The sequence below is a fragment of the Astyanax mexicanus genome, chromosome 24 (assembly GCF_023375975.1).
Source record: "Astyanax mexicanus isolate ESR-SI-001 chromosome 24, AstMex3_surface, whole genome shotgun sequence".
Classification (NCBI taxonomy): domain Eukaryota; kingdom Metazoa; phylum Chordata; class Actinopteri; order Characiformes; family Acestrorhamphidae; genus Astyanax; species Astyanax mexicanus.
The window spans coordinates 22,990,574-23,015,951 of record NC_064431.1 but is presented as its reverse complement, the minus strand read 5'-3'; the positions used below and the strand labels follow the sequence as shown (position 1 = coordinate 23,015,951).

The following is a 25,378-nucleotide window of genomic DNA, read 5'->3' as shown; positions in this document are numbered from 1 at the left end:
ATTTGACTGAGAAAATCCAACCAAGATGTGCAAAGCTGTCTCTATCTAAGCAAGAGTTTCTACTTCAAAAAGTCTAAAATAGAAAATATATTAGAATTACCTATTAACTGAGGCAGTTTACATGGTTTTAATGCCCCCTAGTGGCTTAGTTAGTAACAGCATAGCCTCAATTCAAACTTGTTTAGTTGATAACTGACCATTCAGCAGTGCAGTCAGTCATTGTTTTCTCTCGGTGAAATCTTGGCGCACATATGCCTGTAAGTTGCTAATTTTGATGTTTTTTTAGTTACATTGTATTGTTGAGTTGAATATATCTTGTTTCAGTTAGTTTGATAGACCAAATAAGCTGTAAAATGTTTGAAATCAAAGGCAACTGTATTAGCATGTATGCTAGTGTGTTTACATGAAGGTAACTAGCTCTCTGAAAATATTTAGATAGAGCTGTGTGTGTGTACACGTATGTGAGATTAGTTAATTTTGTAAATATTGTAGTAGCTATCTCAGTAATGTTATACTGAACTAGTGTATATTTGGTGGTTTAGGAATTGATATTTTTCCTTTGTTTATTTCAGTTTTACAAAAAAGGATAAGAAGAAATAAATAAGAAGAAATAAAGATTTTGAGTTTGAACTCTCTACTGTCTCTGCTGTCTGTCTAACTGAATAGCTCCAGCCAGTTTCACGTTCAGTTGGGACAGAATAAACTGATATGGACACATTAAAAACATTTTTACACTAAAGTAGATTTGGGTCATGATTTTTTAGCTGCAGGGTTAAAGGTGATTTCTGAAGTGGTTTCTCTGAGTAATCACTGTGCACTAAGTGGTGTTGACTCGCCTGTGTTTTTAATTTAATAACAAACTGCACTGGATTTAATAGCGGACTGGAACCTTTTTCATAGCTTGCGTGGTTTACAGGTTGGTTTATGTGCACAAAACAACAAATATCATCAAATAAGCAGAAAAAATGTCCACCAGGATGATCCAAACAAAAACATCACACTCTAAAAAAAGATTTTTTGTTTTAGTCAGAAAAACTTTTATTATTAAGTTGAGTGAAGTTACTGGCCTTCACTTTCGTTCAGAGGCGGAGCTAAGACATGATGCTGACAGTCAGTACCCTCTCGCTTTTCCGGTTATTTTGAGAGGGTACTGACTGCAGCCTGCAGGAGGCGGAGTTGGACGTCCAGTGCGTCCAGCTCCGCCCACTTTGTCAGCATCATGTCTTAGCTCCGCCTCTGAACGAAAGTAAACAATGTACAGGGCAGTTAGCGGACTTTAAATATAATGTGCCGCGTCGTCCGGCTTGAATACTGTGTTACACTACAAGCTTGCGAGACTGACGAGGCGTGGACAAAGTGGGTGGGACTGGATGCGCTGGATGTCCAACTCCGCCTTCCTGCAGGCTTCAGTCAGTAGTAGTTGGAAAAATGAGGCGTGGATACAGCTGCTTCAGGACAAGCACGATCGTTTGGCGAATTTGAACTGACCTACAGTACTGTGCCTGAAGTTGCTGCTGCTGGTATTAAAACCACAATAACAGCACTACTATGGAGACGAAATGAATCTGTTCATTTATTTTATCCTTATCCTGGAAAAGCTTCCGGCCGAATGAACCACCTGCTGAATTGTCAACACGCCAACTTCAGACGCATTTCCTTCTAAAACCAATCAGCCTCTAGTTAGAGAAAACTCATCGATATGATACGTTTTGTGATGATGAAAGGATGTAGGAGTATCACACAAAAGTCTTTGGTGCGCTCCATAAACTGCAGTGTGAAAACAAAAATAAGCGGAACAAATATAAACAATGTAGCAAACACATGAACCTTGTTTCGGACCACGGCCCGTACTTTCAGGTGTGAAAATTGAATTAGAATAGAAGGAAAAAAAGGTGTTTTATTTTACAGAGACCACCGAGCCACGAAGGGTTAACGCATGGAAACACATCTCCACCATGAGTTGGAATAGACGAGCTGGGTACTGTTCAATTATTCACGTGAGCCCAAAGGTACTTAAGGCCGGGGTGTAACATAATGCTATGGGGAGTAATCCATTAACAGCCCAGCGCACTCACACCCCGTGAGTAGCATTCAAACAGACGGGGATTGATAAGATTTCTGCTGGAATTAGGTGTCGGTACAGCAGTGAAGTGGCTGTGCTCTGAAACGACTCTGCGCGAGACAGTCATCAGCTCTGGGTCATGTTCAGGCCTCTGTCTTAAATTCAATTATTCACCCATACAAGTGAATGGTGCTGAATGGATTTTTCCAACAGCAGTTGGCAATGTGGAAATGTTCCTAAAATGTAAAATGTATTCTATTCATATTTAAAGCTTTAATACAGTAAATGGTAGAACATAGATTATTTCATAATTCTGCTCCATTCAACTGTACCGAGAATTTTTCAAAACATGGTTCCATTCCCTTCTGTTTTACAGTAGTGCTCAACAGGAGTTTAACAGAAACGTCCAACTGTGTTTCCAATGAATGTATAGAACTACACTGTAAACCCATACGTTGTTTTAACTCAAATGATTTAAGTCTGTTTTATGTTATATTGGATATTTCCAAACAATACTCAACTATTTTGAGTTAGTTGAACATTGGTGGGCACATATACATTCAAACTGAGATCTTTGAGTTAAACCAACTTATAATAACTGAGTTTAATCTGTTGCAATTAACAGCTTCTTCTCTATTGGCTTCTGTCACAATCTGTTTGCATACTGGGTGTCCAACAGTTTCTGACTAACACTCACCATCAGTGTGTAGTGATTCCCCCTGGGCTACCTTACAAATAAATCAAATTCACCTTTAGATGCAATAATTTGATGTTTACTTTAAAAAATTAAATGAACAAGCTGCCTTAAAACTCATAACTTATAAACTCAACTTATCCAGTCTTACAATACAACAAACATAAAAAAGTTAAATCAGCTTTTTCTTTAGTTGTAATAACTTGATGTTCTAGGTTATGCTAACTTAAGTTTTACTCATTACGTAACTTTGTTAAGGCCACCGGTTTCCTCAAATTGTTTAAGTAAATTCAACTTATATGGTCTTACAGTGTAGAGGTGGAGCCATACTCAAAGATTACTCATTTGGTTGATCTGCCTCGTTCTCTAAAACGTAGCATATGTCTCAGACTACCTTCATTGAGTGTACAGCGCATCCTACAGGACAAGAAAATAAAAAATAGTATACAGTAATTTATAAATTTGATGCTACACTCTAAAAAATGATTTTGAATTTTAGTCAGAAGAACTAATATTATCAAGTTGAGTGAACTTAAGTTGAGTTCAGGGATCTGAAACAACCTGAAAAATTAAAAATGATCATTGAGCCAATGAAATAGAGTGATGTGTACAAACGTTTAATTACACTACATGTCAATGCTCTTTCATCAGCATTAGTTCATTGGTTCAGCTTTCCCATAGGCTCCTGGTACCATATATTTGCATATTGGGTGTGGCCTCTTCCTTACTTACCATCTTTGTGTTGTCTGTTGCCCAAAGCTACCTGATCCTAGACATTCACCACGTTTTCCTGAAAACAATCACTGCTGTCAGTGTAACACAACTCAATCAATCCACCTTAACTCAAAATGTACGCAAAAGAAGAAGTTATACAAATGATATGAGTGTGAATCTCAAATAATTATGTTTGAGTTATTTTGATCTTATCAGGTTAAGTGTTCCCAAAGTTGTGTGGTATTTAAGTTACAATAAATTAATTAATTTCAGTAGTAGAGCTGATATATATTTTTATTTCTGTATAAAATATGTAATGATTGGTTCAGGATGGGTCTGATGTGAGCAAAAAATAATTATTTATTTCATGGCTTCAGTCTGACCTGCTTTCTACCCACAGCAGCCGCACTTAATAGGGATCAGAAAGAAAACTCAAAGCTGGGAATCAGTGAATAGTGATTTTAGAGAAAGAGCACCAGCGCCATCTACTGTTCACCCAGTGATACTACAATATATATTTTACAGCACTAAATAAAGACTAAGAAAATATTCATTAAAACAACAATCCTGTCTGACAAAAACTGAGAATCTTGTGGGGTCACTTTCTGTACTACATTTTGAGATTATTTCCCATCATCATGGACGTTGTTAGACCTGGTTTAAGGGGCTATAGCTCACCCTAATTGTTCTTTAGCCCTGCTAAATAGACATGTAGCCCATAGAAAGAAAAAAAATCAATATTAGGCTACTGATTATAATATAATATAATATAATATAATATAATATAATACTGGTGCTCAGGTCTCCCTCTGACAATAAAACTTGTAAATAATGATGAAGGACATTGGCCTTGATATAGGTAGACTTTGACCCCACCCATCCCTCACACAGACTCTTCGCTCTGAAGATACAGGAGCATCCGAGCCTCCACTACTAGACTCTGCAACAGCTTCATCCACCAGGCAGTCAGACTCCTCAACGCACAGAGAGAGAGCTGAACCCCACCTCACCCACCACACTCACACAAAACTGAACTGAACCCCTGTACTCAGATGTAATGACATTAAAAGCCTCCTGACTTGACTCTTGTGTGTTATTCCTCATTAACCAGCATGCTCATGACAAGGCAACTTGATTTTTGGGAGTTTGAGCAAGGCATGACATTGTGCAAGGAATTAAACACTCTTCAACCCATATCGATATCTATTTAACGTTATGTGTACCAGAAATACATACAAGGATTTGATCGTGACAGGCAGTGTCTGGCTACATTTGTCTGTGCAAACAGACTAAAGACTCCATTCAATGTAGGAGATTCAATGCAGTGTTTTTAGGCCTATTAGGGGTTGGCCAAAGTCATGGGACATGCTGTTGCTTAGCTATACAGAGGCAGTGATGGTATAGTTACTTTGAAAAAGTAATCCGATTACTGATTACTCCTTTAAAAAGTAACTTAGTTACTTTATGGATTACTTGATTTTAAAAGTAACAGTTACTTTACAAGTTACTTTATTAGTTACTTTAAGCAGCTGCACACACCACGTCCCGCCGCCTTAACATAAAAATTATAACCAGTTTTGCCAATTATTGGAAAAAGCATTTTTAACAGCATCAATGTATCTCTAGACATTTAAAGTTGAACTATTTATTTTTATAAAATTAAAAGACCATTTCTCTTGAATTAACTTAACATAAATAATTTTTTTTATAAAAAATAAAATATGGTCTTTCTTGATTTCACTGAACATAAATACTTGTTTTTATAAAAAAAAAAAAAGAAAGAAAGAAAGTCTTTCTTGACCTGACATATTTAACACTGTAAAACTGAATATTGAACCTGTTGTTCTCTGCAGGGCAGCAAGGAGGGGTTTTATAAAACAAAACCGTGTATATGGTCTAGACCAGGGATCACATATATGCAGACTGCGGTCCGGGTCCGGACCCAGACGTTGTCCAATGCGGACCCAAACCGATAAACTACTAAGAAGGATTTAATTTTGACAGTGTTCATTTAAAGCGTCAGAACTTTTCTTGTCTTTACGGTATACGCACTCTGCGGCATGGGAAACTCACAGACCAATCACGTGTGGTGTAAAATCTTCAAACGCTCTTCTCTGCCAATCAGATCTGTGCAGACCGCTGCCCTGGCTAGTGAATTGGGACGTGGCCGGGAAAACCCGCCTTTATAAAGAGATAGGGAGCCCGAGAACTGGCGGAAAAACGCAGTGTGTGTGTGTGTGTGTGTGTAAGGTGGAGAGAGAGAGAGAGAGAGAGAGAGAGTAACGCACAGTGACTTGGATAAGTAACTTTAATCTGATTACTGCATTGGAAATTGTAACGCGTTAGATTACTCGTTACTGAAAAAAAGAGTCAGATTAGAGTAACGCGTTACTAACATCACTGCTTGGGACCCTGTGTCAGCGTGAGGCTGCCGTAAAAAAAATGTCTTTTTAATTTATTTAGACAGCAGTCATATTCATATTGTTCTACCCAGCTACTGATGCATCTGTAACTCTTTACAATCAGGGTAAAAAATAACAGTACTTACAACTGTAATAAACATTAAGTGGTAATTAAGTGGTAAATATTATTTAACATTTCTAAATTATAATGCTTAAGAATGTTGTAAATAAAGATGAATTGCGATATCAGTTTTAACATTTTGTAGGAATTAATATCTTAACTAGTGTCATAATAATTAGTTGAGGCATTCTAACATAAGTATGGTTAAACAATGTAAATTAATTGTAAAGTGCTACTGATGCATCTGAGGCCAAATATCTTAAAGCAGGATTCCTCTACTGTAATTGTATATTTTGGTTTGTGGTAGACAGATTTACCTCAAACCAAAAGGATAGGTATGTGGTTTTAGCAGGTGTCCATTTCTGTCATAATCAAGTGATCACCATGAATTTATTTTGAAAGTTACATTTTTTGTAGCTTGTATTTTTTTCCTTTTCAAATTTCATATTGTTTTTACAGACCATTTTTACTGAAAGATGTTACTGATCTCTATGTATCACATGCAGAGGGGGAACAAAAAAAAAGTTTTAGATTTGATTTGCTCACTTGGCATTTTTTGAAAGGCAAAATAATGTAGTAATATGCTCAAAATCATGTAACTTAAATATATAATTATATTAAATTATGGTCCTCCAACCTCTGGAGTTGTGGGTGCTAATTTGTTATTTGAACAAGTATTTCTAATAAAACAGATGTTTTATTAATGTATAATTTATGTTATTGGATGAATAAAGGGATACTGCAGTGTCTCATGGAACCTGGTAAGACAAGCAGACTGTAAGAACTGTGATTTTTTTTCTCTGTTTTTCTAGTGTGTATGCTGAGCTCAGACAGTACTTCTGAAATGCTAATGCTTATCTTTTGGAATTTGATTCCTTTGATTCTTATTTTTTAAAGCATCAGAAAGTTATCAGTATATTTCTGTATGCAGGGCTTAATTTTGCATATGTAAATCCCAAAGCTTTAATCGTTTTAAAAGTTGTATATAGATATTTCTCAGAGTTGCACAGACAATTGTAGGCAGACCACCAGTCACAATAAATTTGAATGAATAACCTTCAATAATAAATTACTGGCCAATACATTGAGGAAACACTTCATGATCAGCCTCAAACCTACTATCCCATGACTTGTAGAAGTAATGTGAGTGTAATTCCTAAGTGGTCAAACATCACATAGAGGCGAGTTGTTGAAAATTACACTTTGGTTTTAAGTATGACAAAAAGGTGTAACAACACTGAGAGCCTTTGTATATTACCAGATACATTATTTATATAAATTCAATTAAATGAATAACTTTCACTGAAATACAAAACTGAAATTGTCCTTGGAGCTGACATGACCTTATCAACCTTATCATTTTTGGGAATATGAGACACCTGGGATAATCAGCTTTTAACTTCAGAACATCTCTATTCATTACATTAATAATAAATCAATAATTTCTGATTTATTCTTTCAGTGTTCAGTTGAAGTGTTAAAAAGTGGTTGAATGTGGGCATCAAATCCACATTTAATAAAATATTAAAATTATTTTTTTTCCATAAACACATTTCAAGAAACTTAGCGATAGTGTGATCAAATAAACAGACAAAAGTGATAGCAATAAAAAAACATTTATTGACAAAGTTAAGAAACAAACAAAATTAAGAACAGTTAAAAAAAAAAAAAAAAAAAGTGTCCAAACCTCTTTTGAGTAAGCACAAAGGAGACAGCGGCAAAGAAAATTCTCTCAAAGAGAGATAGAAACCTTGAGAGGAACCCATACTCCTTGGGTCAATACACAAATTAAAATGTAAAAATCTGAAAAAGACAAAGAGCATAAACATTAAATGAAACAAAAATATATACAATGCAAATATAAAATCCCGTATAAAGACATACAATTAATAAACCCGCCTTTAATTTTATAAAAAAAATAAATAAAAAATAATGTATAATTAAGTACAGAAAGATTAATAGTAAAATAGTAAAAGGTAAGTACAATATTAATTTATTAAAGCACTAAAATACAAATGTTTAAATGTTTTTTAGCCCAAAATAAGACTAAAACACCAATACAATAATCATTAATAAAGCAAGTAACTAAGCAATAAAAGAAATATATACAAAAAGTGTATGGATTAAAACACTAACAGTATACTACATAAAGATAAATACAGTTAAGTAATTAATAAACATCAAAAGATAAACAATATCAAGATAAAAGGATTAAAGCCTTAAGTACATGAACACAAATACAAAACAGGAAGCAATTAAAAGCATACAATACACAAAACGATTAAAACATTTATATAGTTAAAGAAAATCATTACCTTTTTAAAAGTATGGAATCAATAGCTTTATTAATACCTGCTATTTTCCTTAGGTGTGTTTTATAAAAAAACCTCTAAACTAGAGTATAGAGCTGGGCGATATGGCCGAAATTAAATCCAATTTTCGATTTAAATAGATTTTTTCCCCCTACTAAAAATCAAACTAAAGATGATAAAGAAATGGTTAAAAACTAGTTCTTATTTAATTTGTTTTCACTTAAAATGTTCCATTTGTGGTTAAAGTGCAACCAGAAACAAGCAAAAAAAACTATTGTAAACAGTGAGTCTAGTGAGTCTAGTGTAAACATCTAGTGACTTTTAGAAAGCTTTCTCCAACATAGTTTAGGTACTGACACAATGCACCCTCAAACTTAAAAAATAAATAAATAAATAAACACACCCTTAAAAACAAATAGAAATAAATAAAATGGTGCCCTTTTTTGATAAAACTTACAAAGTAGACAATAGAAAACAAGTACAATTTATATGCTCTTAAGTAAATACTTTTCCCTATTGGGCTAGAATTGCAAAACAAAGCTTTTAAATAAGTGCCAGTGTTCTATAAAATGAGATCTTTTCTCATGAATATGCAAAACATCTTAACTTGTAGTGCATACAAAACCTGGTACACGGTTGGAAGATGCCGCAAAACCGAACCAACTCCAGATCACGGAGCTAGTTGCTCTTAAGCTCCGCCGTCATGTGTTATGTGTTTTGTGTATGTGTGTGTGTGTGTGCGTGTGTGTTTGTGCGTGCAAGGGAGGGAGGGAGGGAGTGAGGGGCAGGGGGTGCTCGCGCTGGAGGGAGGGAGGTATGGAGGGAGCTAGCTGAGCTCACTCTGTGCCCACAGAGGAGCGTCTGTGGTGAAAAAGAAAACTCAGAGAAAATCGATTTTCATAAAAACACATTGTCCTTAACTATAAATTCGAATTTATCGATAAAATCGATTAATCGCCCAGCTCTACTAGAGAACTCTCTAAACTAGAGATTGAAAATATAGATTTTTTAAAATTATCATTATTATTGTTTTATATGGTACCTGACTGAGGTGTGCCTGATGTGGTGGCTGTGTCGTGGTGTATACTTAGCCAGGGGTCATAGAGCAGATGGTGGAGAGATGATCTGAGACTTCTTTGAGGTGATCTCCGTGCTGGTGTTGAAGGGTCACCTCTCACACACAGCAGGATGATTCCTATCTGCAACACTGTGGAGGATTTGGCCTCATGGGTAAACCACTCATGAGGAAGGTCCTGAAAAGTAAATTAGAGACAGTGACTGAGCGTTAAGGAATGTTTTTGACCTGAATCTCTATTCAGTAATGGTAGCTTCTCCGAAGACAGTTCTCTGCCTGTAGTGTTCACTGAAAACCCATACCAGAAGAACAGAAGATGAAGGCGTGGTTCCTAACTGTACATCTGAACCAGGATGTTCTATGGCTTGATGTCACAGTGCAGAACCCCTCTGGCATGGACCTCAATCACGCCTTCAACTAGCTGCCTTAGAAGTACCTGCAGAGTACACAGAGCACATTAAAGTAAAGTTAAATTGGCTGAAATTTATCCCAACATTTGCAATACTTGTGATTGTCGGCACGCTGCCACGTTCAATAAAAAATATATATATAAGTACCTACAGAGTGTAAGAAACAGACAGAAGGAAATTACAGTCGCTATAGAACAGGCTAACAGTTATTCAGTGGGTAGCTGCTACATTAAGGGTGAAGAGAGTTCAGGTACATAACGATTTTCCAATGATTTCACAGTTGCAGACAAATTTCCAGAGTCAGGATAAAAATCACGGCTAGAGTCTGGCTAGAGTCGAGCTGCAGTTGAGTTGCGGTCGTGTCATCTCAATCGTTAAGTGTAAGGTGGTTACGATTGAAAGTTTTAGTCAGTCGGGTTTGGGTACTGGCGCTCCGATAAAATCAACTGGGTTTGTTTTTTATTTATTAGCAGTGTGAACAGCAGCTGTAAGATCGAAAGAGCGTATTACACCTCTCTGTTTGGAAATATTTTAAAGTGGACTGCAAAGGCAGGATTTTACAAGGTGGGAAGGAAAAAAATGCACATTCAACAACAAACATGATTTACCACCTGAGAAACAATAAGCACCCTGCAGACACTCAGTACAATTAGCAACAGCACTGCCAACACATTTCTCTGTGTGTGTTTCCGTCCCTTAATTAGTTCCCCCGGTAAGTCAGTAATAAGAATAAATAGAGTAATAATATTAAGCTATTAATGTATTAACATATATTCATCAACCTCTTTTGGGTGGGGATGGAGAAGGTGGAGTGGCCAGTGCTTCAGCTGGAGCTCCAGGACACTGAGGATGTTGTGTCTTTTGGAACTGGGCCTGATTTTACAGAACAGAAACATAACAGTTCATGGTAGCTGTATCAATTTATCCAATAAAGTAGATCTACAGGTCTTACTTTATATAAATAAAACTAACCGACATAAAAAATATATTTTTTAAAACACACAGGCCTGCATGAAAATGTTCAGGACATCCAGAATGGCAAGTATTTAAAAACACGGTCCAGTGTTAATTTTTAGTAACATGTTTAAAGTCTATACTATCTAAGACAGTGAGACAAATACAGCAACTTTTCTAAAATTACACTCTTCTACTGCAGCACAGACGTACACTCCCTCCTTAAAAAAATGCTCAAAACCAGAAAAAAACAAACAAACACACTTTGGGAGGTTAGCTCTTTAAATAGCTTTTGACCAGCATAGGTAATGTTTATTTCTGGATGATCAGCTGGACTCAGCAGGGCCAACATTAGTAGCCTAGTCTTTTAAAATTAATTAACTCATTTTTTTAAACCCACAAAGTCCAGTAACAGCTGTGTTTATTTGTTTTTTAAAGTCACTGGTTAAGCTGCGGGTGTAACTTCACAGACCGCGATCTCAGTTCACAATTATGCAGCCACACATCTTATAAAATCTCCTGCTCCTAATCAAATATCCAGCACAACAAACCCAGCTTTAAACCCAAACCATCGCTGTATAAACAGAGACAGAGGAGAAGTTTTCTTTCAGTGTTTTCTGACAGAAACTGTGAGGATTCAAAAAAAAGACAAGAGTGTGTTTACTAATCCGTTATTCGTTCGTGATGAAGTTAACGCTAACTTGCACGTACATTGGATTCACGCGGTTAGTTAATAGTATGCAAAATGCAGTGAATGCTGCTGTTTGGGGTCAAAATAAACTAAACACCTTAGCTAATAAATAAATCATGGACTGCAGAAAACTAAGCCGGAGACACAACAAACGCTAGCTCTGTAAGTTAGTTGTCTAACGGAGTTACGTTAAGTGCATAAACTGCCTGCACAGATCAGAACATAACAGCAGCTTACCTTTTCATGTTAAATCCACGACGAAAGCATTCTTTTCTCATATCTTTATAAAATCCAGTTGCAGCGTCACCTGCTTGTTCAGAAACAAAACAAACACCCAGCGCCGTTTAAGAGCTGATTCACGACCTTCTCTCCCAGCACAGGGTGTGTTTTTCTCAATCAGCAGCAGCTTTTAAACCACGCTGTAGTTCAGTAATAAGATCGCGTTTCACCGACTCCGGTCTAATCCGGCAGGGTTTTTGTAGATATTTAACTTCTGAATCTTATTAATACTGAATTAAAGTTATGGTAATCTGGCTAATGTTAAAAAGTCAACTAGCTTTTTACCAAAACACTTTTAGTTAATTTATACCTAATTTTAGCGGTGTGTTCCCACAAGACGAATAAAAAAAATAAAAAAAATAAAAAAAATAAAAAAAAGAGGGGGCCGTCTGCGCATGCGCGAATATTGGCGGCCGTCTGCGCATGCGCGAAATTTAGCGGCCGTCTGCGCATGCGCGAATATTGGCCGCCGTCTGCGCATGCGCTAAATTTCGCGCATGCGCAAACGGCCGCTAAATTTCGCGCGTGCGCAGACGGCCGCTAAATTTCGCGCATGCGCAGACGGCCGCTAAATTTCGCGCATGCGCAGACGGCCGCTAAATTTCGCGCATGCGCAGACGGCCCCCAATATTGGCGCATGCGCAGACGGCCGCTAAATTTCGCGCATGCGCAGACGGCCCCCTCTTTTTTTTATTTTTTTTATTTTTTTTATTTTTTTTATTCGTCTTGTGGGAACACACCGCTAAAATTAGGTATAAATTAACTAAAAGTGTTTTGGTAAAAAGCTAGTTGACTTTTTAACATTAGCCAGATTACCATAACTTTAATTCAGTATTAATAAGATTCAGAAATTAAATATCTACAAAAACCCTGCCGAATTAGACCGGAGTACCGAGAGGAGCTCTCAGGCCTGTTAGGTATTTTAACTACCGTTAGCTAACTGGCTGTTTCAGCTCTCGGTGAAACGCGATCTTATTACTGAACTACAGCGTGGTTTAAAAGCTACTGCTGATTGAGAAAAACACACCCTGTGCTGGGTGAGAAGGTCGTGAATCAGCTCTTAAACGGCGCTGGGTGTCTGTTTTGTTTCTGAACAAGCAGGTGCTGCTGCAGGTAATCGAGCTAACTGTAGCTAATTAGCTTAGCCGGCTGAGCTAACTGAAGCTAATTAGCTTAGCCAGCCATGCTCCACTCGCTAGCTCGTTAACGTTAGCTATCTTACAGCGTTATTCGCCATTAACACGCTTTAAATAGTCTTTAAATAGTGGTAAGACTATTTAAAGCGTGTTAATGGCGAATAACGCTGTAAGATAGCTAACGTTAGCGAGCTAGCGAGTGGAGGATGGCTGGCTAAGCTAATTAGCTACAGTTAGCTCGATTACCTGCAGCAGCACCTGCTCGTTCAGAAACAAAACAAACACCCAGCGCCGTTTAAGTATCATAATAAGACCGCGCTTCACCGAGAGCTGAAACAGTCAGCTAACTAAATTACTCACCGGGACTTACAGAGCTCCGCCGCGCTGCTCTAATCTAATCCGGCAGGGTAATAATCACTATCGGTGCTGAAGGCCCGCTGGAGGCCCGCTAGTGCCGCTGTTTTAAGACTGAGGGCTTTAAATAAAAACAGAGTAAAGGGGAAACACAGTAAAAAGCAGCGCAGCGGACCTTCAGCACCAGAGTGAAGAAATACTGGATTATTTGACCCAATATTAATAACTGTTCCCCATAAAACACAGCGAGGCTTTGGACTCCTGCAGTCCCCCTGCAGCTCCCGGAGAAAAGGACGTCTTTCTTGTGGCTACTGATTCAGTGGAGTGGAGCCACGACCATTCAAAACTAGGCTCGGGGGTTTTTTGTTGCCCGAAAGGTTTTTAATTTGTGTTTTAATATATTCATTATATGTTATATTGTATTAAAACGTGAGACAAAAACGTAAATAATCATAATTTAATAGGAACGGTGAAATATATTATTTTAATTATATTAAATATCATGCCTCAAAATCTCAGATCTCCCCCTCTTTTCCAGTGACTTTGGTTTCTTCCAAAAGTCTGTTGAGGAGAGGGCGGGCGGAGCTGGACTGGAGAAAGAGGGCCGGTGTTCTGTCGAATTCTGCTACCTTGTCGAACCGTGCTGCCCCAATGAATATTTAACTGTAAAAATACAAAAGAAGCACTATTTTAGGGCATGTACCCAGTGATATTCCAGTAGATGTACGTTATTAGATTTGGAGTGCATAATTCATTGTACCATGGCAAAGTTATAGTGAATATAGCTCATTACAAACTGCTTTTGTATTTATTTATGATAATAAGTGTAATTTTTAGTTTCCATTTACACTTCTGTGCAATGATAGTGCGTCCAGGTTGTTTAATGCACATAACCCCCACCCCCTAAACCAGATTAATTATACATAAAACACGAGAAAGAATTAAATTGTGTAGGTCGGCGCATGCGCAGTACCTTTGGGAAGCATGTATCGATGGGTAGCAAAATTCGACAGAACACCGGACTAAAAAAACTGTTTTTAACACACCTTGGGTTTGGGCTGTATTCACTCAGTCGCAGTTAAATAAACTCACTGGCCATTTAGGAATCACTTAGACCAGAATTATAATAGAATAAACAATAAAATAATAAAATGTTATATAAAATCTAAAAAAAAAAGTGTTTTTTTATTTTATATAAATTAACCTTTTTGTCAAACAGCACACATGCCCTCAATATTTTTTGGCTGCTCTGCCAATGCTGGCTGATAATGACAGCACTAAGGGCATGAATACTGGCAAACAGATGCATGAAATCCACAAATAAAGAAATATGTAATTTGCAGTGGCCTTTTTTATGCCCAATCAGTTTGAAGACTGAGAGCATATGTCTGCACTCCCCTCCAAAGGAATTGGGCGGAAAAAGCATTATTAAAAGATGAATAATGAAGACTGGAAATTGGAAATCAGTTAATTACAACTTTGTCAGTGTGTCCAGGCCCGGAGTGGCTAATCGGGAGATTCGTGAGGATTCCCGATGGGCCGGCTGTGTCTGCTGAAGTGTCTTATTGTGTACCTTGGGGAAGATGTGGGCGGTTATTAAGGAGTACATCTATGCTGGTGTTTACCGGAGTCAAGCTATCCGCGCTTCGGAAATTCCTAGTCAAGTCATCCGCGCTTTAAACTTTGATGCGCGTATACGCGCGATTTTACGGTAAACAGACGCGCATAAGGAGAGCACGCTAAAAAACACAGAGAGAGACAGACACGTTTCAGTCGGTTATATTAATTCAGACATACATTAAGCCCAGAAACGAGAAGAAAACGGATTAAAATAACTCACCTCACTGTAGATTTAGTGCAGTACATTATCTATTTGATATAATACCATAACAATCCCATCGGTTTTTAAGAGAGAGAGAGAGAGAGCGTTTTATATTAATATTACTTATTCAATCCATGCTTCAAATTAAATTTCTCATGAGTTTCCCAAAAGGCCAAAACAGATCCAGTACCTCTTAAAAGAGTCCATCCTAGACTATTACCTCTGCAAATTTGGGTAAATTGCACTGTATTGTTTATTTTATATTAAAAAAAAATGTATGCATGTTTAAAATTAAATTTCTCATGATTTTTCCATAATGCCAAAACAGATCAATGACCATTTGAAAGAGTCCAACCTGACTCCTGCAAGTTTTGGCAAATGTCACTGTATTGTTTATTTTTATTCATGCTTAAAATAAATTTTCTCATGATTTTCCCATAATGCCAAAACAGGTCCACTACCATTTGAAAGAGTCTGTCCTAGGCTATCACCTCTGCAAGTTTGGGCATATTTCACTGTATTGTTTATTTTATATTATTATTATTTTTTTTTTATTCATGTTTAAAATTTAATTTCTCATGATTTTCTTATAATGCCAAAACAGTTCCACTACAATTTGAAAGAGTAAAACATAGGCTATGACTCCTGCACGTTTGGGCAAATTTCACTGTATTGTTTATTTTATATATATACATATATATATATATATATATATATATATATATATATATATATATATATATATATATATATATATTTTTTTTTTTTTTTTTTTTTTTATTCATGTTTAAAATTAAATTACTCATGATTTTCCCATAATGCCAAAACAGGTCCATGACCATTTGAAAGAGTAAAACATAGGCTATGACTCCTGCAAGTTTGGGCAAATTTCACTGTATTGTTTATTTTATATTCATTTGTTTTATTTTTTTATTCATGTTTAAAATTAAATTTCTCATGATTTTCCCATAATGCCAAAACAGTTCCACTACAATTTGAAAGAGTACAACATAGGCTATGACTCCTGCAAGTTTGGGCAAATTTCACTGTATTGTTTATTTTATATTATTTTATTTTTATTTTTTATTCATGTTTAAAATTAAATTACTACTGATTTTCCCATAATGCCAAAACAGGTCCATGACCATTTGAAAGAGTGCAACATAGGCTATGAATCCTGCAAGTTTGGGCAAATTTCACTGTATTGTTTATTTTGTATCAATTTTTTTATTTTTTATTCATGCTTAAAATTAAATTTCTCATGATTTTCCCATAATGCCAAAACAGTTTCACTGCCATTTGAAAGAGTATTTTCTAGCCTATGACTCCTGCAAGTTTGGGCAAATTTCACTGTATTGTTTATTTTATATAATTTGTTTTTTATTATTCATGCTTAAAATTAAATTTCTCATGATTTTCCCATAATGCCAAACCAGGTCCACTACCATTTGAAAGAGTCTGTCCTAGGCTATGAACACTGAAAGTTTGGATAGATTTTACTGTATTGTTTATTTTATATTATTATTAATTTTTAATCCATGCTTTAAATGAAAATTCTCATGATTTTCCAATAATGCCAAAACAAATAAAACAAAAAGGTCCACTTAACTGTTCCACCATTAAACTGCTCAGCATATTTCTAAACAGTCTAGTCTAGAAATCACCTGTTAAAGACACCGTTGCTAGAAACAGGGGGTGTGAGTTTAAAACCATCACCTTAAATCCAATACCTCAAGTGCAAGGGGCTATCTATAGTGAAACCTGCAGAAATACGCAGTGCTGATAGCCTGAGGAACTGATAGGACTGCCTCACAGTGGCCCTGTGATGGCTTATTGGAGAATGAATTTACATCTGATACTAGCAAGTATTAAAAATAAACAAAACAGTGAAATTTGCCCAAACCTGCAGAGGTGATAGCCTAGGACAGACTCTTTCAAATGGTACTGGACCTGTTTTCAAGGATTCAAGGAGATTTTACTGTCATTCGTATCACATGTGGTTCATGAGGTGGAACGAAATTGTGATCTCACGATTCAGTTTACACCCAAGAGCTGTTGTTAAAATAGATATATAAATAAAGTAAGACAACAAAATAAAATAATACAATAAAAATAGAATATAACAAAATGAAGATAAGATAAAATAAACAAAACAGTACAACTTGTCATAGCCTAGGACAGACTCTTTCAAACGGTCATGGATCTGTTTTGGCATTATGGGAAAATCATGAAAAAAAAATATTTTAAGCATAAATAAAAAAAAATTAAATTATTATAAAATAATCAATACAGTAAAATTTGCCCAAACTTGCAGAGGTGATAGCCTATGTTGTACTCTTTCAAATGGTCATCGACCTGTTTTGGCATTATGGGAAAATCATGAGAAATTTAATTTTAAGCATGAGTAAAAAAAAAAAAAAATTAATATAAAATAAACAATACAGTGAAATTTGCCCAAACTTACAGGAGTCATAGTCTAGGACAGACTCTTCAAATGGTCATGGACCTGTTTTGGCATTATAGGAAAATCATGAGAAATTTAATTTTAAGCATGAAATTTGCCCAAACTTGCAGAGGTGATAGCCTAGGACAGACTCTTTCAAATGGTAGTGGACCTGTTTTGGCATTATGGGAAAATCATGAGAAATTTAATTTAAAACATAAATAAAAATAAATAAAATAAACAATACAGTGAAATTTGCCCAAACTTGCAGGAGTCATAGACTATGTTCTGTAAGAAAGAACATATCCAAAGATCCTCTCGCTAACACGGACCAGGAAGCTTCCAGCGCTGCCTGACTTCAGCAAATCCTCCGCCTCCTCACGAGTAATAATACCTGTGTACAAAGAGAAAGCTCAAATCAAAAACGTTTAATCACGTATTTCAATTTATTGACTGTAAGATAATTATTTATTATGTTAGTAATATTGCAAACACATATAAAGAAATAGCATTAATCCTTTGAAATAATAATAATAACAAACCCAGTAATTATAAGCAGAACACTTAGACAGAGAGAGAGAGGTTTTTCTTGGATTAAAGCTCACAGATGGCCCACACTTTGAACTCACCATGAAACCAGGGGGCAACTCGACTCTCGCCTTGCTGTAAACAAACTCTGAGGGTCTGCTCCTCTTTAAACCAGCGAATAATTTCATCCCTGCTGGACGTCGACAGCGACCGGCGCATACCTGGCTTCCTGTTGATCATAACGGAAAAAAAACGAATTCAGAAAAACTTTAAGAAAGACAAGCTGTCTGACTGCCTCTCTCATACCAGAAAATCCTACTTGACATCAGCTCTACAAGCCTAGGAAACAATAGAGGGTTAAACTGATAAGCATATATGACACAGCCTAGAGCAGTGATGGTATAGTTACTTTGAAAAAGTAATCCGATTACTGATTACTCCTTAAAAACTTAGTTACTTTATGGATTACGCGGTGTGTGTGTGTGAGAGAGAGAGAGAGAGAGAGAGAGAGAGAGTGAGAGTGAGAGTGAGAGTGAGAGTGAGAGTGAGAGTGAGAGAGAGAGAGAGAGAGAGACGCACAGTGACTTGGATAAGTAACTTTAATCTGATTACTGCATTGGAAATAGTAACGCGTTAGATTACTCGTTACTGAAAAAAAGAGTCAGATTAGAGTACTAAGTTACTAAGTAACGCGTTACTGACATCACTGTACAGAGGAAAATGCAATAAGCAGTGAAGCAGCACTGCAACTAAGGAGAACTACTCTATGCAAATAGCCTTCTTTATTAAACACAAGATGCAGAGATCAAATGTAGAAGATTGCCATCATCGTGACATTCACCCCGTACTTCATCTCAAACATATAGCACTCCTGCCGGGCTGATGGGTGCACACCACTTCAGCGTACGAGTCAATCAGAGAGAGCAGCATCAACAAATTAAACAGGTTCTTGAGAGCCTCAAGAGTGAGTGTGTGTGTACAGATACAGATGTGAGTCAGGGACCGTAAGTGTTCTTTTATGCTCATTAGTCAAAGTAATGTGTCCGCTAATACTGAATATGGAATCATCACTCATCCTCCAAACACGACTGTCACATTTTTCCACACATTCTCTACTGATGACAAGACAGGACTGATGCAGTCAGACCAGTCCAGTACCCATATACCTCTTCTCTTCTTCAGCAATCATGCATTTGTGATGTGTAATGTAATGTATGCAGCATATGGGTTTGCATTGTCTTGTTGGAAAAAAGAAATCCTATCTATGGAATAGATGAGATGTCGTTTTATAGATCACATATGTTGCTCTAAGATCTTAATGTACTTCTCTAGACTCAACGCCCAGTTTACCATAGTTTGTTGATAACAAATATTTGAATTTTTTTATTATTTAGCTTTTTAACCTCATTATTAACTCTAACCCTAACTTGTCCCATACCAACTTTTTTGGAATTGGCTGCAAGCCCAAAATATGCACTTAAAATAAAAACCAACTTAAAATAAATAAATAAATAAATAAAATTTCTACTTTAAGCCAGAGACAGAGACATCAGATCTGATCAGATCAGATCAGATATGATCGATCCTCCTGGAGTTTTTCTGTGAGTCAGTCTCACACTCTTCCCATTGGTTCTCGTTACCACTATCACACATAAAGGGCGTGACCTCCCTCACCATCATTGTGTGTAAAATGTTTAATACATAGAAATACTTCTTTTGTCAATCCAATCCAACTTTTTTTTGGAATGGGCTGTAGACCTAAAAATGTATTATGACAGATTAAATGTTCAAAAAGTTCAACACATGAACTATATTGGGTTCAAACTGTTTGTAATCAAACAAAAGTCAAAGAAAATGTAATAAAAACAATACTTTTTAAAATATACATTTTCCATACCTTCCCATATGAGCAGGATTGAGGCAGCTTCATACTTCAGTTTCCTTTAGTCAGTGCAGAGAGCTCTGATTTTAAAGAAAAGGAACAAATTATTTAAAAAAAAAAATTAATTCCCCATTAAAACAACTTAAATAATTTGACTTACATAATAATTCTACTTTAAATGATGTTTTCTGCCAGTCATTCTCACAGTCCTCCCCTTGGTTCTGGTTACCACTATTACATGTGAAGGGCATGGCCTCCCTCACCATCATTGTGAAGTTGTTCCCCTCCGGGTACCTTCTCTTAGCTAGCAAGGAAAGTTTTGTATATAGGCTTGACGGAGGTGTTTGCTAGTTTTTTAGTTTATTAGTTGTGTTTTTGGGGTGTTAAATAATATATTGATGTATTCACCTTTTCTCTGTTCTTCTAATTTCAGTAAAAACTAATCCCATTTTTTAAAAAGCAGTATATAAATATATTTGATGTAGGTTGGGTGTTTAGTTAAAGATACGAAGCATATACAGTTTTCAACTAAAGTGAGTACGGCATTCACATTTCTGCACATATTTTATTATATAGAAATACTTTATATTATCAACCCAATCCAACTTTTTTGGAATAGACTGCAGGCTTAAAATATGTACTAAGACATTAAATGTTTTAAAAGTTCAGCAAGCAACACATTAACTATATTGTGTTCAAACTGTTTGTAATCAAATAAAAGTAAGAAAGTAAGAAAAAATGTAAGAAAAATGGCACTTTTTAAAATATATATTTTCCATACCTTCCCATACGAGCAAGATTTAGGCAGCTTTATATTTCAGTTTCCCTTAGAATTGGCTGCAGGCCTAAAATTTTAACTAAGACAGATTAAATGAAGTTGAGCAGACAACACATGAACTATATTGGTTCAAACTGTTGAACAACAGCACTTTTTGTTATAAGTATAACTTTTCCATACCTTCCCATACGAGCAGGATATAGGCAGCTTTATATTTCAGTTTCACTTAGCCAGTGCAGAGTTCTGCTAAAAAAAATCCAGGAGCAAATTACACTAAAAAAACAAACTGCAGAACAAAGCTGCTGTCTTTCACACTAAAAAAAATGACAGGACCTGACATTGATTTAAAGCACATTTTTATGTTTTTAAAATTAAAAATTATGATTTCCAGATAAAACCTATATTTTTTATTATAGGTTTTTTTTTTAGTATATAGTTTGAATAAAAGCAAATCCATTCCCCATTAAAACAACTTCAAATAAATAATTTGACTCACATAATAGTTCTACTTTAAGCCAGAGGTTATGACATCACATCAGATCACTCCTCCTGGAGTTTTTCTGTCAGTCAGTCTCACACTCTTCCCATTGGTTCCCGTCACCACTATTACACGTAAAGAGCGTAACCTCCCTCACCATCATTGTGAAGTTGTTCACCTCAGGGCACCTTCTCTTAACTAGTGATGAAACTTGAATGTAGTGGTTGAGTGTATATATATATATATATATATATATATATATATATATATATATATATATATATATATATATATATATATATATATATATATATATATATATATATATATATTTTTTTTTTTTTTTTTTTATATATATATTTTTTTATATATATAAATAAATTTTTTTTTTTTTTTCTTTAAGCACACAATATTTGTCAGTTGTTGTGTTAACAAAAATCACTTTACTTTAAGCTCATCGTCATAAAGTTTAAGAGGTCAGAAATCAATATTTGGTGAAATGACCCTGGTTTTTTATCAGTTTTCATGCATCTTGGCATGTTCTTCTCCTCCACCAGCCTTACACACTGCTTTTGGATAACTTCATGCCACTCCTGGTGCAAAAATTAAAGCAGTTGGTTGATGGCTTGAGATTACTAATCTTCCTCTTGATTATATTCCAGATGTTCCTAATTTGTAAAAATAAAAGAAACTCACTATTTTAAGTGGTCACGTATTATTTTCCCCCGAGTTGTATATATATTAGTATTCCCAAAATATTACACATATTTGTAAATAACTGCCAGTGTAGCTCTAAGCCAACTAAACACATAAAAAAAGATAAACTGCTCTTACAGCCCACAACACTGAGACCTGGCAAACAACACATATATTAATGCCTGCCAAGTACAAAGTAGCTTTAGGCAACAGACAACACAAATATGGTAAGTAAGAGAAAGGCCACACCCAATATGCAAATATATGGTGCCAGGAGCCTATGGGAAAGCTGTATAAAACAAAAACAAGACTTTTTATGTTCAACTTTATTATTTGTTTTTACTTTATACAGATTTTCTTCTTGTAAAATATCTATTATCACAATCAGGAATCAGAAGTCCGTTACGAGAACTCAGAGCTGAGCTGCCTCCAGACCCACAGTATGATGACCGGTCTACCCTGTAGGAGACAGAGTTGTAGAAGACTGGATTTGAATGGCATTCATTGTTTTCAGATACTGATGTTTTAAAACTGAAGCTATCACAGGCCTTCAGTCCATAACAGATCCAGGAACAGAGCGAGCTGAGCCGAAACCGAGGAAGTTTGGAAGGTCTGGTTCTCATATTGAAGTCAATACGTTCTTCGCAATAAGAGGCGATGAGGTTGGTGCAGCTGTTTCCTCCGGCCATTGGCAGGGAGATGGTGCTGTGGCTGCTGTGTTCATTCTCCACACTAGCCATGATCGGCATCAGATGGGCTCCTCTCTGAGGTTCCGCTTGGACCTTCTCTTGACCACTCACTACATCACTGTTGGTGTCTTCCCCAGAACTTACGGTGAGGAACCGCAGCACCACGAGGTTCATGAACGCACCAATCACGCTCAACCCAACGAGGATGTACGTGAAGGTGAAGACCACGTACAGGAGCTTCTGCTCCAGATCTCCCTTCTTCTGCAGAGCGACGAAGTCCCCGAACCCAATGGTGGTGAGGGTGATGAAGCAATAATAACAGGAATGGAAAAAGCTCCAGCCCTCAAAATGCGAGAAGGCTGCTGCCCCCACACACAGTGTACTCAAGCAGGTCAGGAAGCCCACGAAAACCATGTGCCACATGGATACGTCAGTCTTAAGCAGACCTAGGCACCGGCCTGTTCTGTCCATCACAGAGCGGAAGAGCATGTTCATGCGTTCACCAGTGCTCTGGAACATGACAAGAGTTAGCGGAATGCCCAGGAGAGCATAGAGCATGCAGAAGACTTTCCCAGCTTCTGTTCGAGGATATGAATGGCCATAACCTGTGGACACATAGCAAAAAACTGAGCATCAGAAATGAACACCACAGTTATAACATATTTCTTTTTCAATTTAGGACTCCACCAACAACATGGAAGTGTAATTCACACTTTGAGCCACTACTGAATATCCACTTTACACATGCATTTGTTGACAAGCTTAAACATACAGAACCAACAATAACATACATGACTATGTATGTGTACTACACAGAAAAAAGATACTTTGGACCAACCTAAAAAAAAAGGTTTTTTACACCTACATAAATTTTATTTTTTTTACATATATTTAAGATTTGCTAGAATCTAACATTGCGTTTAAAAATTAACCAACATATATTATTTTACACAAGCAACAACAAATATTTAAAATAAAGAAGAAAAAAAGACTGATAACAAACTTAATATTGATTGATAAAACCTTTGCTTGCTAGCTAAGAGAAGGTAACCTGAGGTAAACAACTTCAAGATGATGGTGGAGGAGGCCACGCCCTTTACATTTAATTGTGGTGATCGAAACCAATGGGAAGAATGCGAGACTGACTGACAGAAAAACTCCAGAAGGAGTGGACTAATGTAATGTAAGAACCTCTGGCTTAAAGTAGAACTATTATTTGAGTCAAATATTTATTTAACCCAAAAAGTTATTTATGATAAACAATAAAGACAATTTATAAAAAATGCTTTTAATTAAGTTAATTATTAATTAATTATGCTACTTAATTTGTTCTTACAGCCTATAACAACAACACCTGCAAATTTGCAAACATAAAAAACAAACGCATGCCTAGAACAAGGTAGCTTTGTGCAACAGAGACCACAAAGAGGGTAAGTTAGGGAGCGGCCACACCTCAGTATGCAAATATATAATGCGAGGAGCCAATGGGAAAGCTATACTGAACATTGACACCTGCATTATACTAAAAGTTGGTAAAAATCACATTTTTTTCATTGGCTCAACAGACATTTTTAAGTTTTAAGGTTGAGGTTCTCTGAATTCATTTTATTTCAAGTTGTTCTGGCCGGTAGCTTCACTCAACTTGATAATATTAGTTCTTCTGACTAAAACACAAAATCACTTTTTAGAGTGCTGTACTAGAGAAGGAATCCTGAAACAATCAATCAATCAAGCAATCAATCAACCTTTATTTAAACTCGGAGTACATTGAGGGATGGCCCTCATATACAATGTAGCCGAGTCAATACATAGGGAAGGGATTGTCAAAAAAAGAAAAAAAAAAGCATTATAATAAGACCTATTTAAAATAAAATATAAAACACATAAAGATACGCATTTAGTGGGAATCACAAAATCATAGAAAATCAAAGGTAATAAAAATGCTGAAAATGCAGATGAAAAACAGATTAAATAAATATAAATAAAACTAAGAATATAAAGGAGTTAAAAAAATAATAAGTAATAACTAAAAACAACAAAAGAAGAAAACATTAACAGAAAAAATAACCTACCACTTTAACAATAAAAAAAAATCTCATCCATAAATTAAAATCTTTTTAATTAAAAACGTGTACAGGGCGCGCGCTAGCACTCACCTATGGTGGTAATGACGGTGAGGGAGAAATAGAAGGAGCCGGGGAAGCTCCACTGCCGCCCGGCTCGGTGAGGGCTGGACCGGAGCAGCACGCGCTCCAGCGCGCGGTAATCCTCCTCCGTAAATCCGTACTTCTGCCTCATCTCAGCGCATCTCCGCTCCACCCTGCGCCCCCCGTAGCGCTCGCTCTCCGCCTCGAGCGCCTCGAACACGGCGGCTCCCGCCAGCAGGTAGGCGAGCACGCAGAGCACGAGCACGAGCGCGCGGACACTCGGCGCCTTCATCCGAGGAGTGAACACCTGAAGTTCCTGAAGTTCCAGCGAACTGAACCGCAGCGCTGCCTGAGAGATTTTCACCACTACTGATCACTCCCCACCGACTCTGATCAACCGATTCCTCAGACAAACTGAACCGATTCTGGACACTGAACCAGTTCCTCAAACACTGGACTAGTATGGTTATTTATAGATTTTTTTTAATAACACTAAATAACATTACATTACAATACAGTACATTTAGCGCACGCTTGTATCCAAAGCGACTTACTTAAATAAGGATGTACATTTAGCAGTAGAGAACATAGAAGTTTATGGATTTTAACATTTTTAGGAGGCCAAAGGGCAATACTTGGATAAAGCAGGAAAGAAGCACTAAAAAAACAGTGGCCCAAATTAACTCAATCAATTATCATTTTGATTTGACT

The 25,378-nt window shown here is 36.4% G+C and overlaps 2 protein-coding genes and 1 long non-coding RNA gene across 6 annotated transcripts; all 3 read right to left on the bottom strand.

Annotated features, from left to right (window-relative positions):
* Positions 1-7,492: 7,492 nt before the first annotated feature.
* LOC125787490 (uncharacterized) lies at positions 7,493-13,509 on the bottom strand. Of its 4 annotated transcripts, none has more exons than XR_007429355.1 (5): positions 13,109-13,509; positions 11,673-11,742; positions 10,573-10,663; positions 9,683-9,816; positions 7,493-9,558 (listed from the first exon to the last, which is right to left on the bottom strand). It is a non-coding gene; the product is annotated as an uncharacterized LOC125787490 (long non-coding RNA). The 4 variants fall into 4 exon arrangements; XR_007429357.1 differs by having other exon boundaries at positions 7,494-9,558; positions 13,211-13,508; XR_007429356.1 differs by lacking the exon at positions 13,109-13,509 and having other exon boundaries at positions 7,507-7,796; positions 9,348-9,558; positions 11,673-11,986.
* Positions 13,510-17,728: 4,219 nt separating this feature from the next.
* LOC125787489 (SH2 domain-containing protein 4B-like) lies at positions 17,729-18,440 on the bottom strand. Its single transcript, XM_049471769.1, has 2 exons — positions 18,099-18,440; positions 17,729-17,863 (listed from the first exon to the last, which is right to left on the bottom strand). The coding sequence occupies exons 1-2, from the start codon at positions 18,235-18,237 to the stop codon at positions 17,751-17,753; spliced, it is 252 nt and encodes an 83-aa protein (XP_049327726.1). The 5' UTR covers positions 18,238-18,440; the 3' UTR covers positions 17,729-17,750.
* A 3,713-nt stretch (positions 18,441-22,153) lies between these two features.
* Positions 22,154-25,045, bottom strand: LOC103042480 (potassium channel subfamily K member 15-like). The gene is made up of 2 exons (XM_049471767.1): positions 24,677-25,045; positions 22,154-23,125 (listed from the first exon to the last, which is right to left on the bottom strand). Exons 1-2 carry the CDS (start codon positions 24,957-24,959, stop codon positions 22,176-22,178), a joined length of 1,233 nt encoding a protein of 410 aa, XP_049327724.1. The 5' UTR covers positions 24,960-25,045; the 3' UTR covers positions 22,154-22,175.
* Positions 25,046-25,378: the final 333 nt, after the last annotated feature.

Bases quoted from the DNA above. Each gene is read 5' to 3' on its own strand.
- LOC103042480 (XM_049471767.1), bottom strand. From the start codon at position 24,959: ATGAAGGCGCCGAGTGTCCGCGCGCTCGTGCTCGTGCTCTGCGTGCTC. The intron at 23,126-24,676 runs GTGAGTGCTAGC...ATGTGTCCACAG, and splicing joins CACCGTCATTACCACCATAG to GTTATGGCCATTCATATCCT.
- LOC125787489 (XM_049471769.1), bottom strand. From the start codon at position 18,237: ATGATCAACAGGAAGCCAGGTATGCGCCGGTCGCTGTCGACGTCCAGC. The intron at 17,864-18,098 runs GTGAGTTCAAAG...CTTTGTACACAG, and splicing joins AGTTGCCCCCTGGTTTCATG to GTATTATTACTCGTGAGGAG.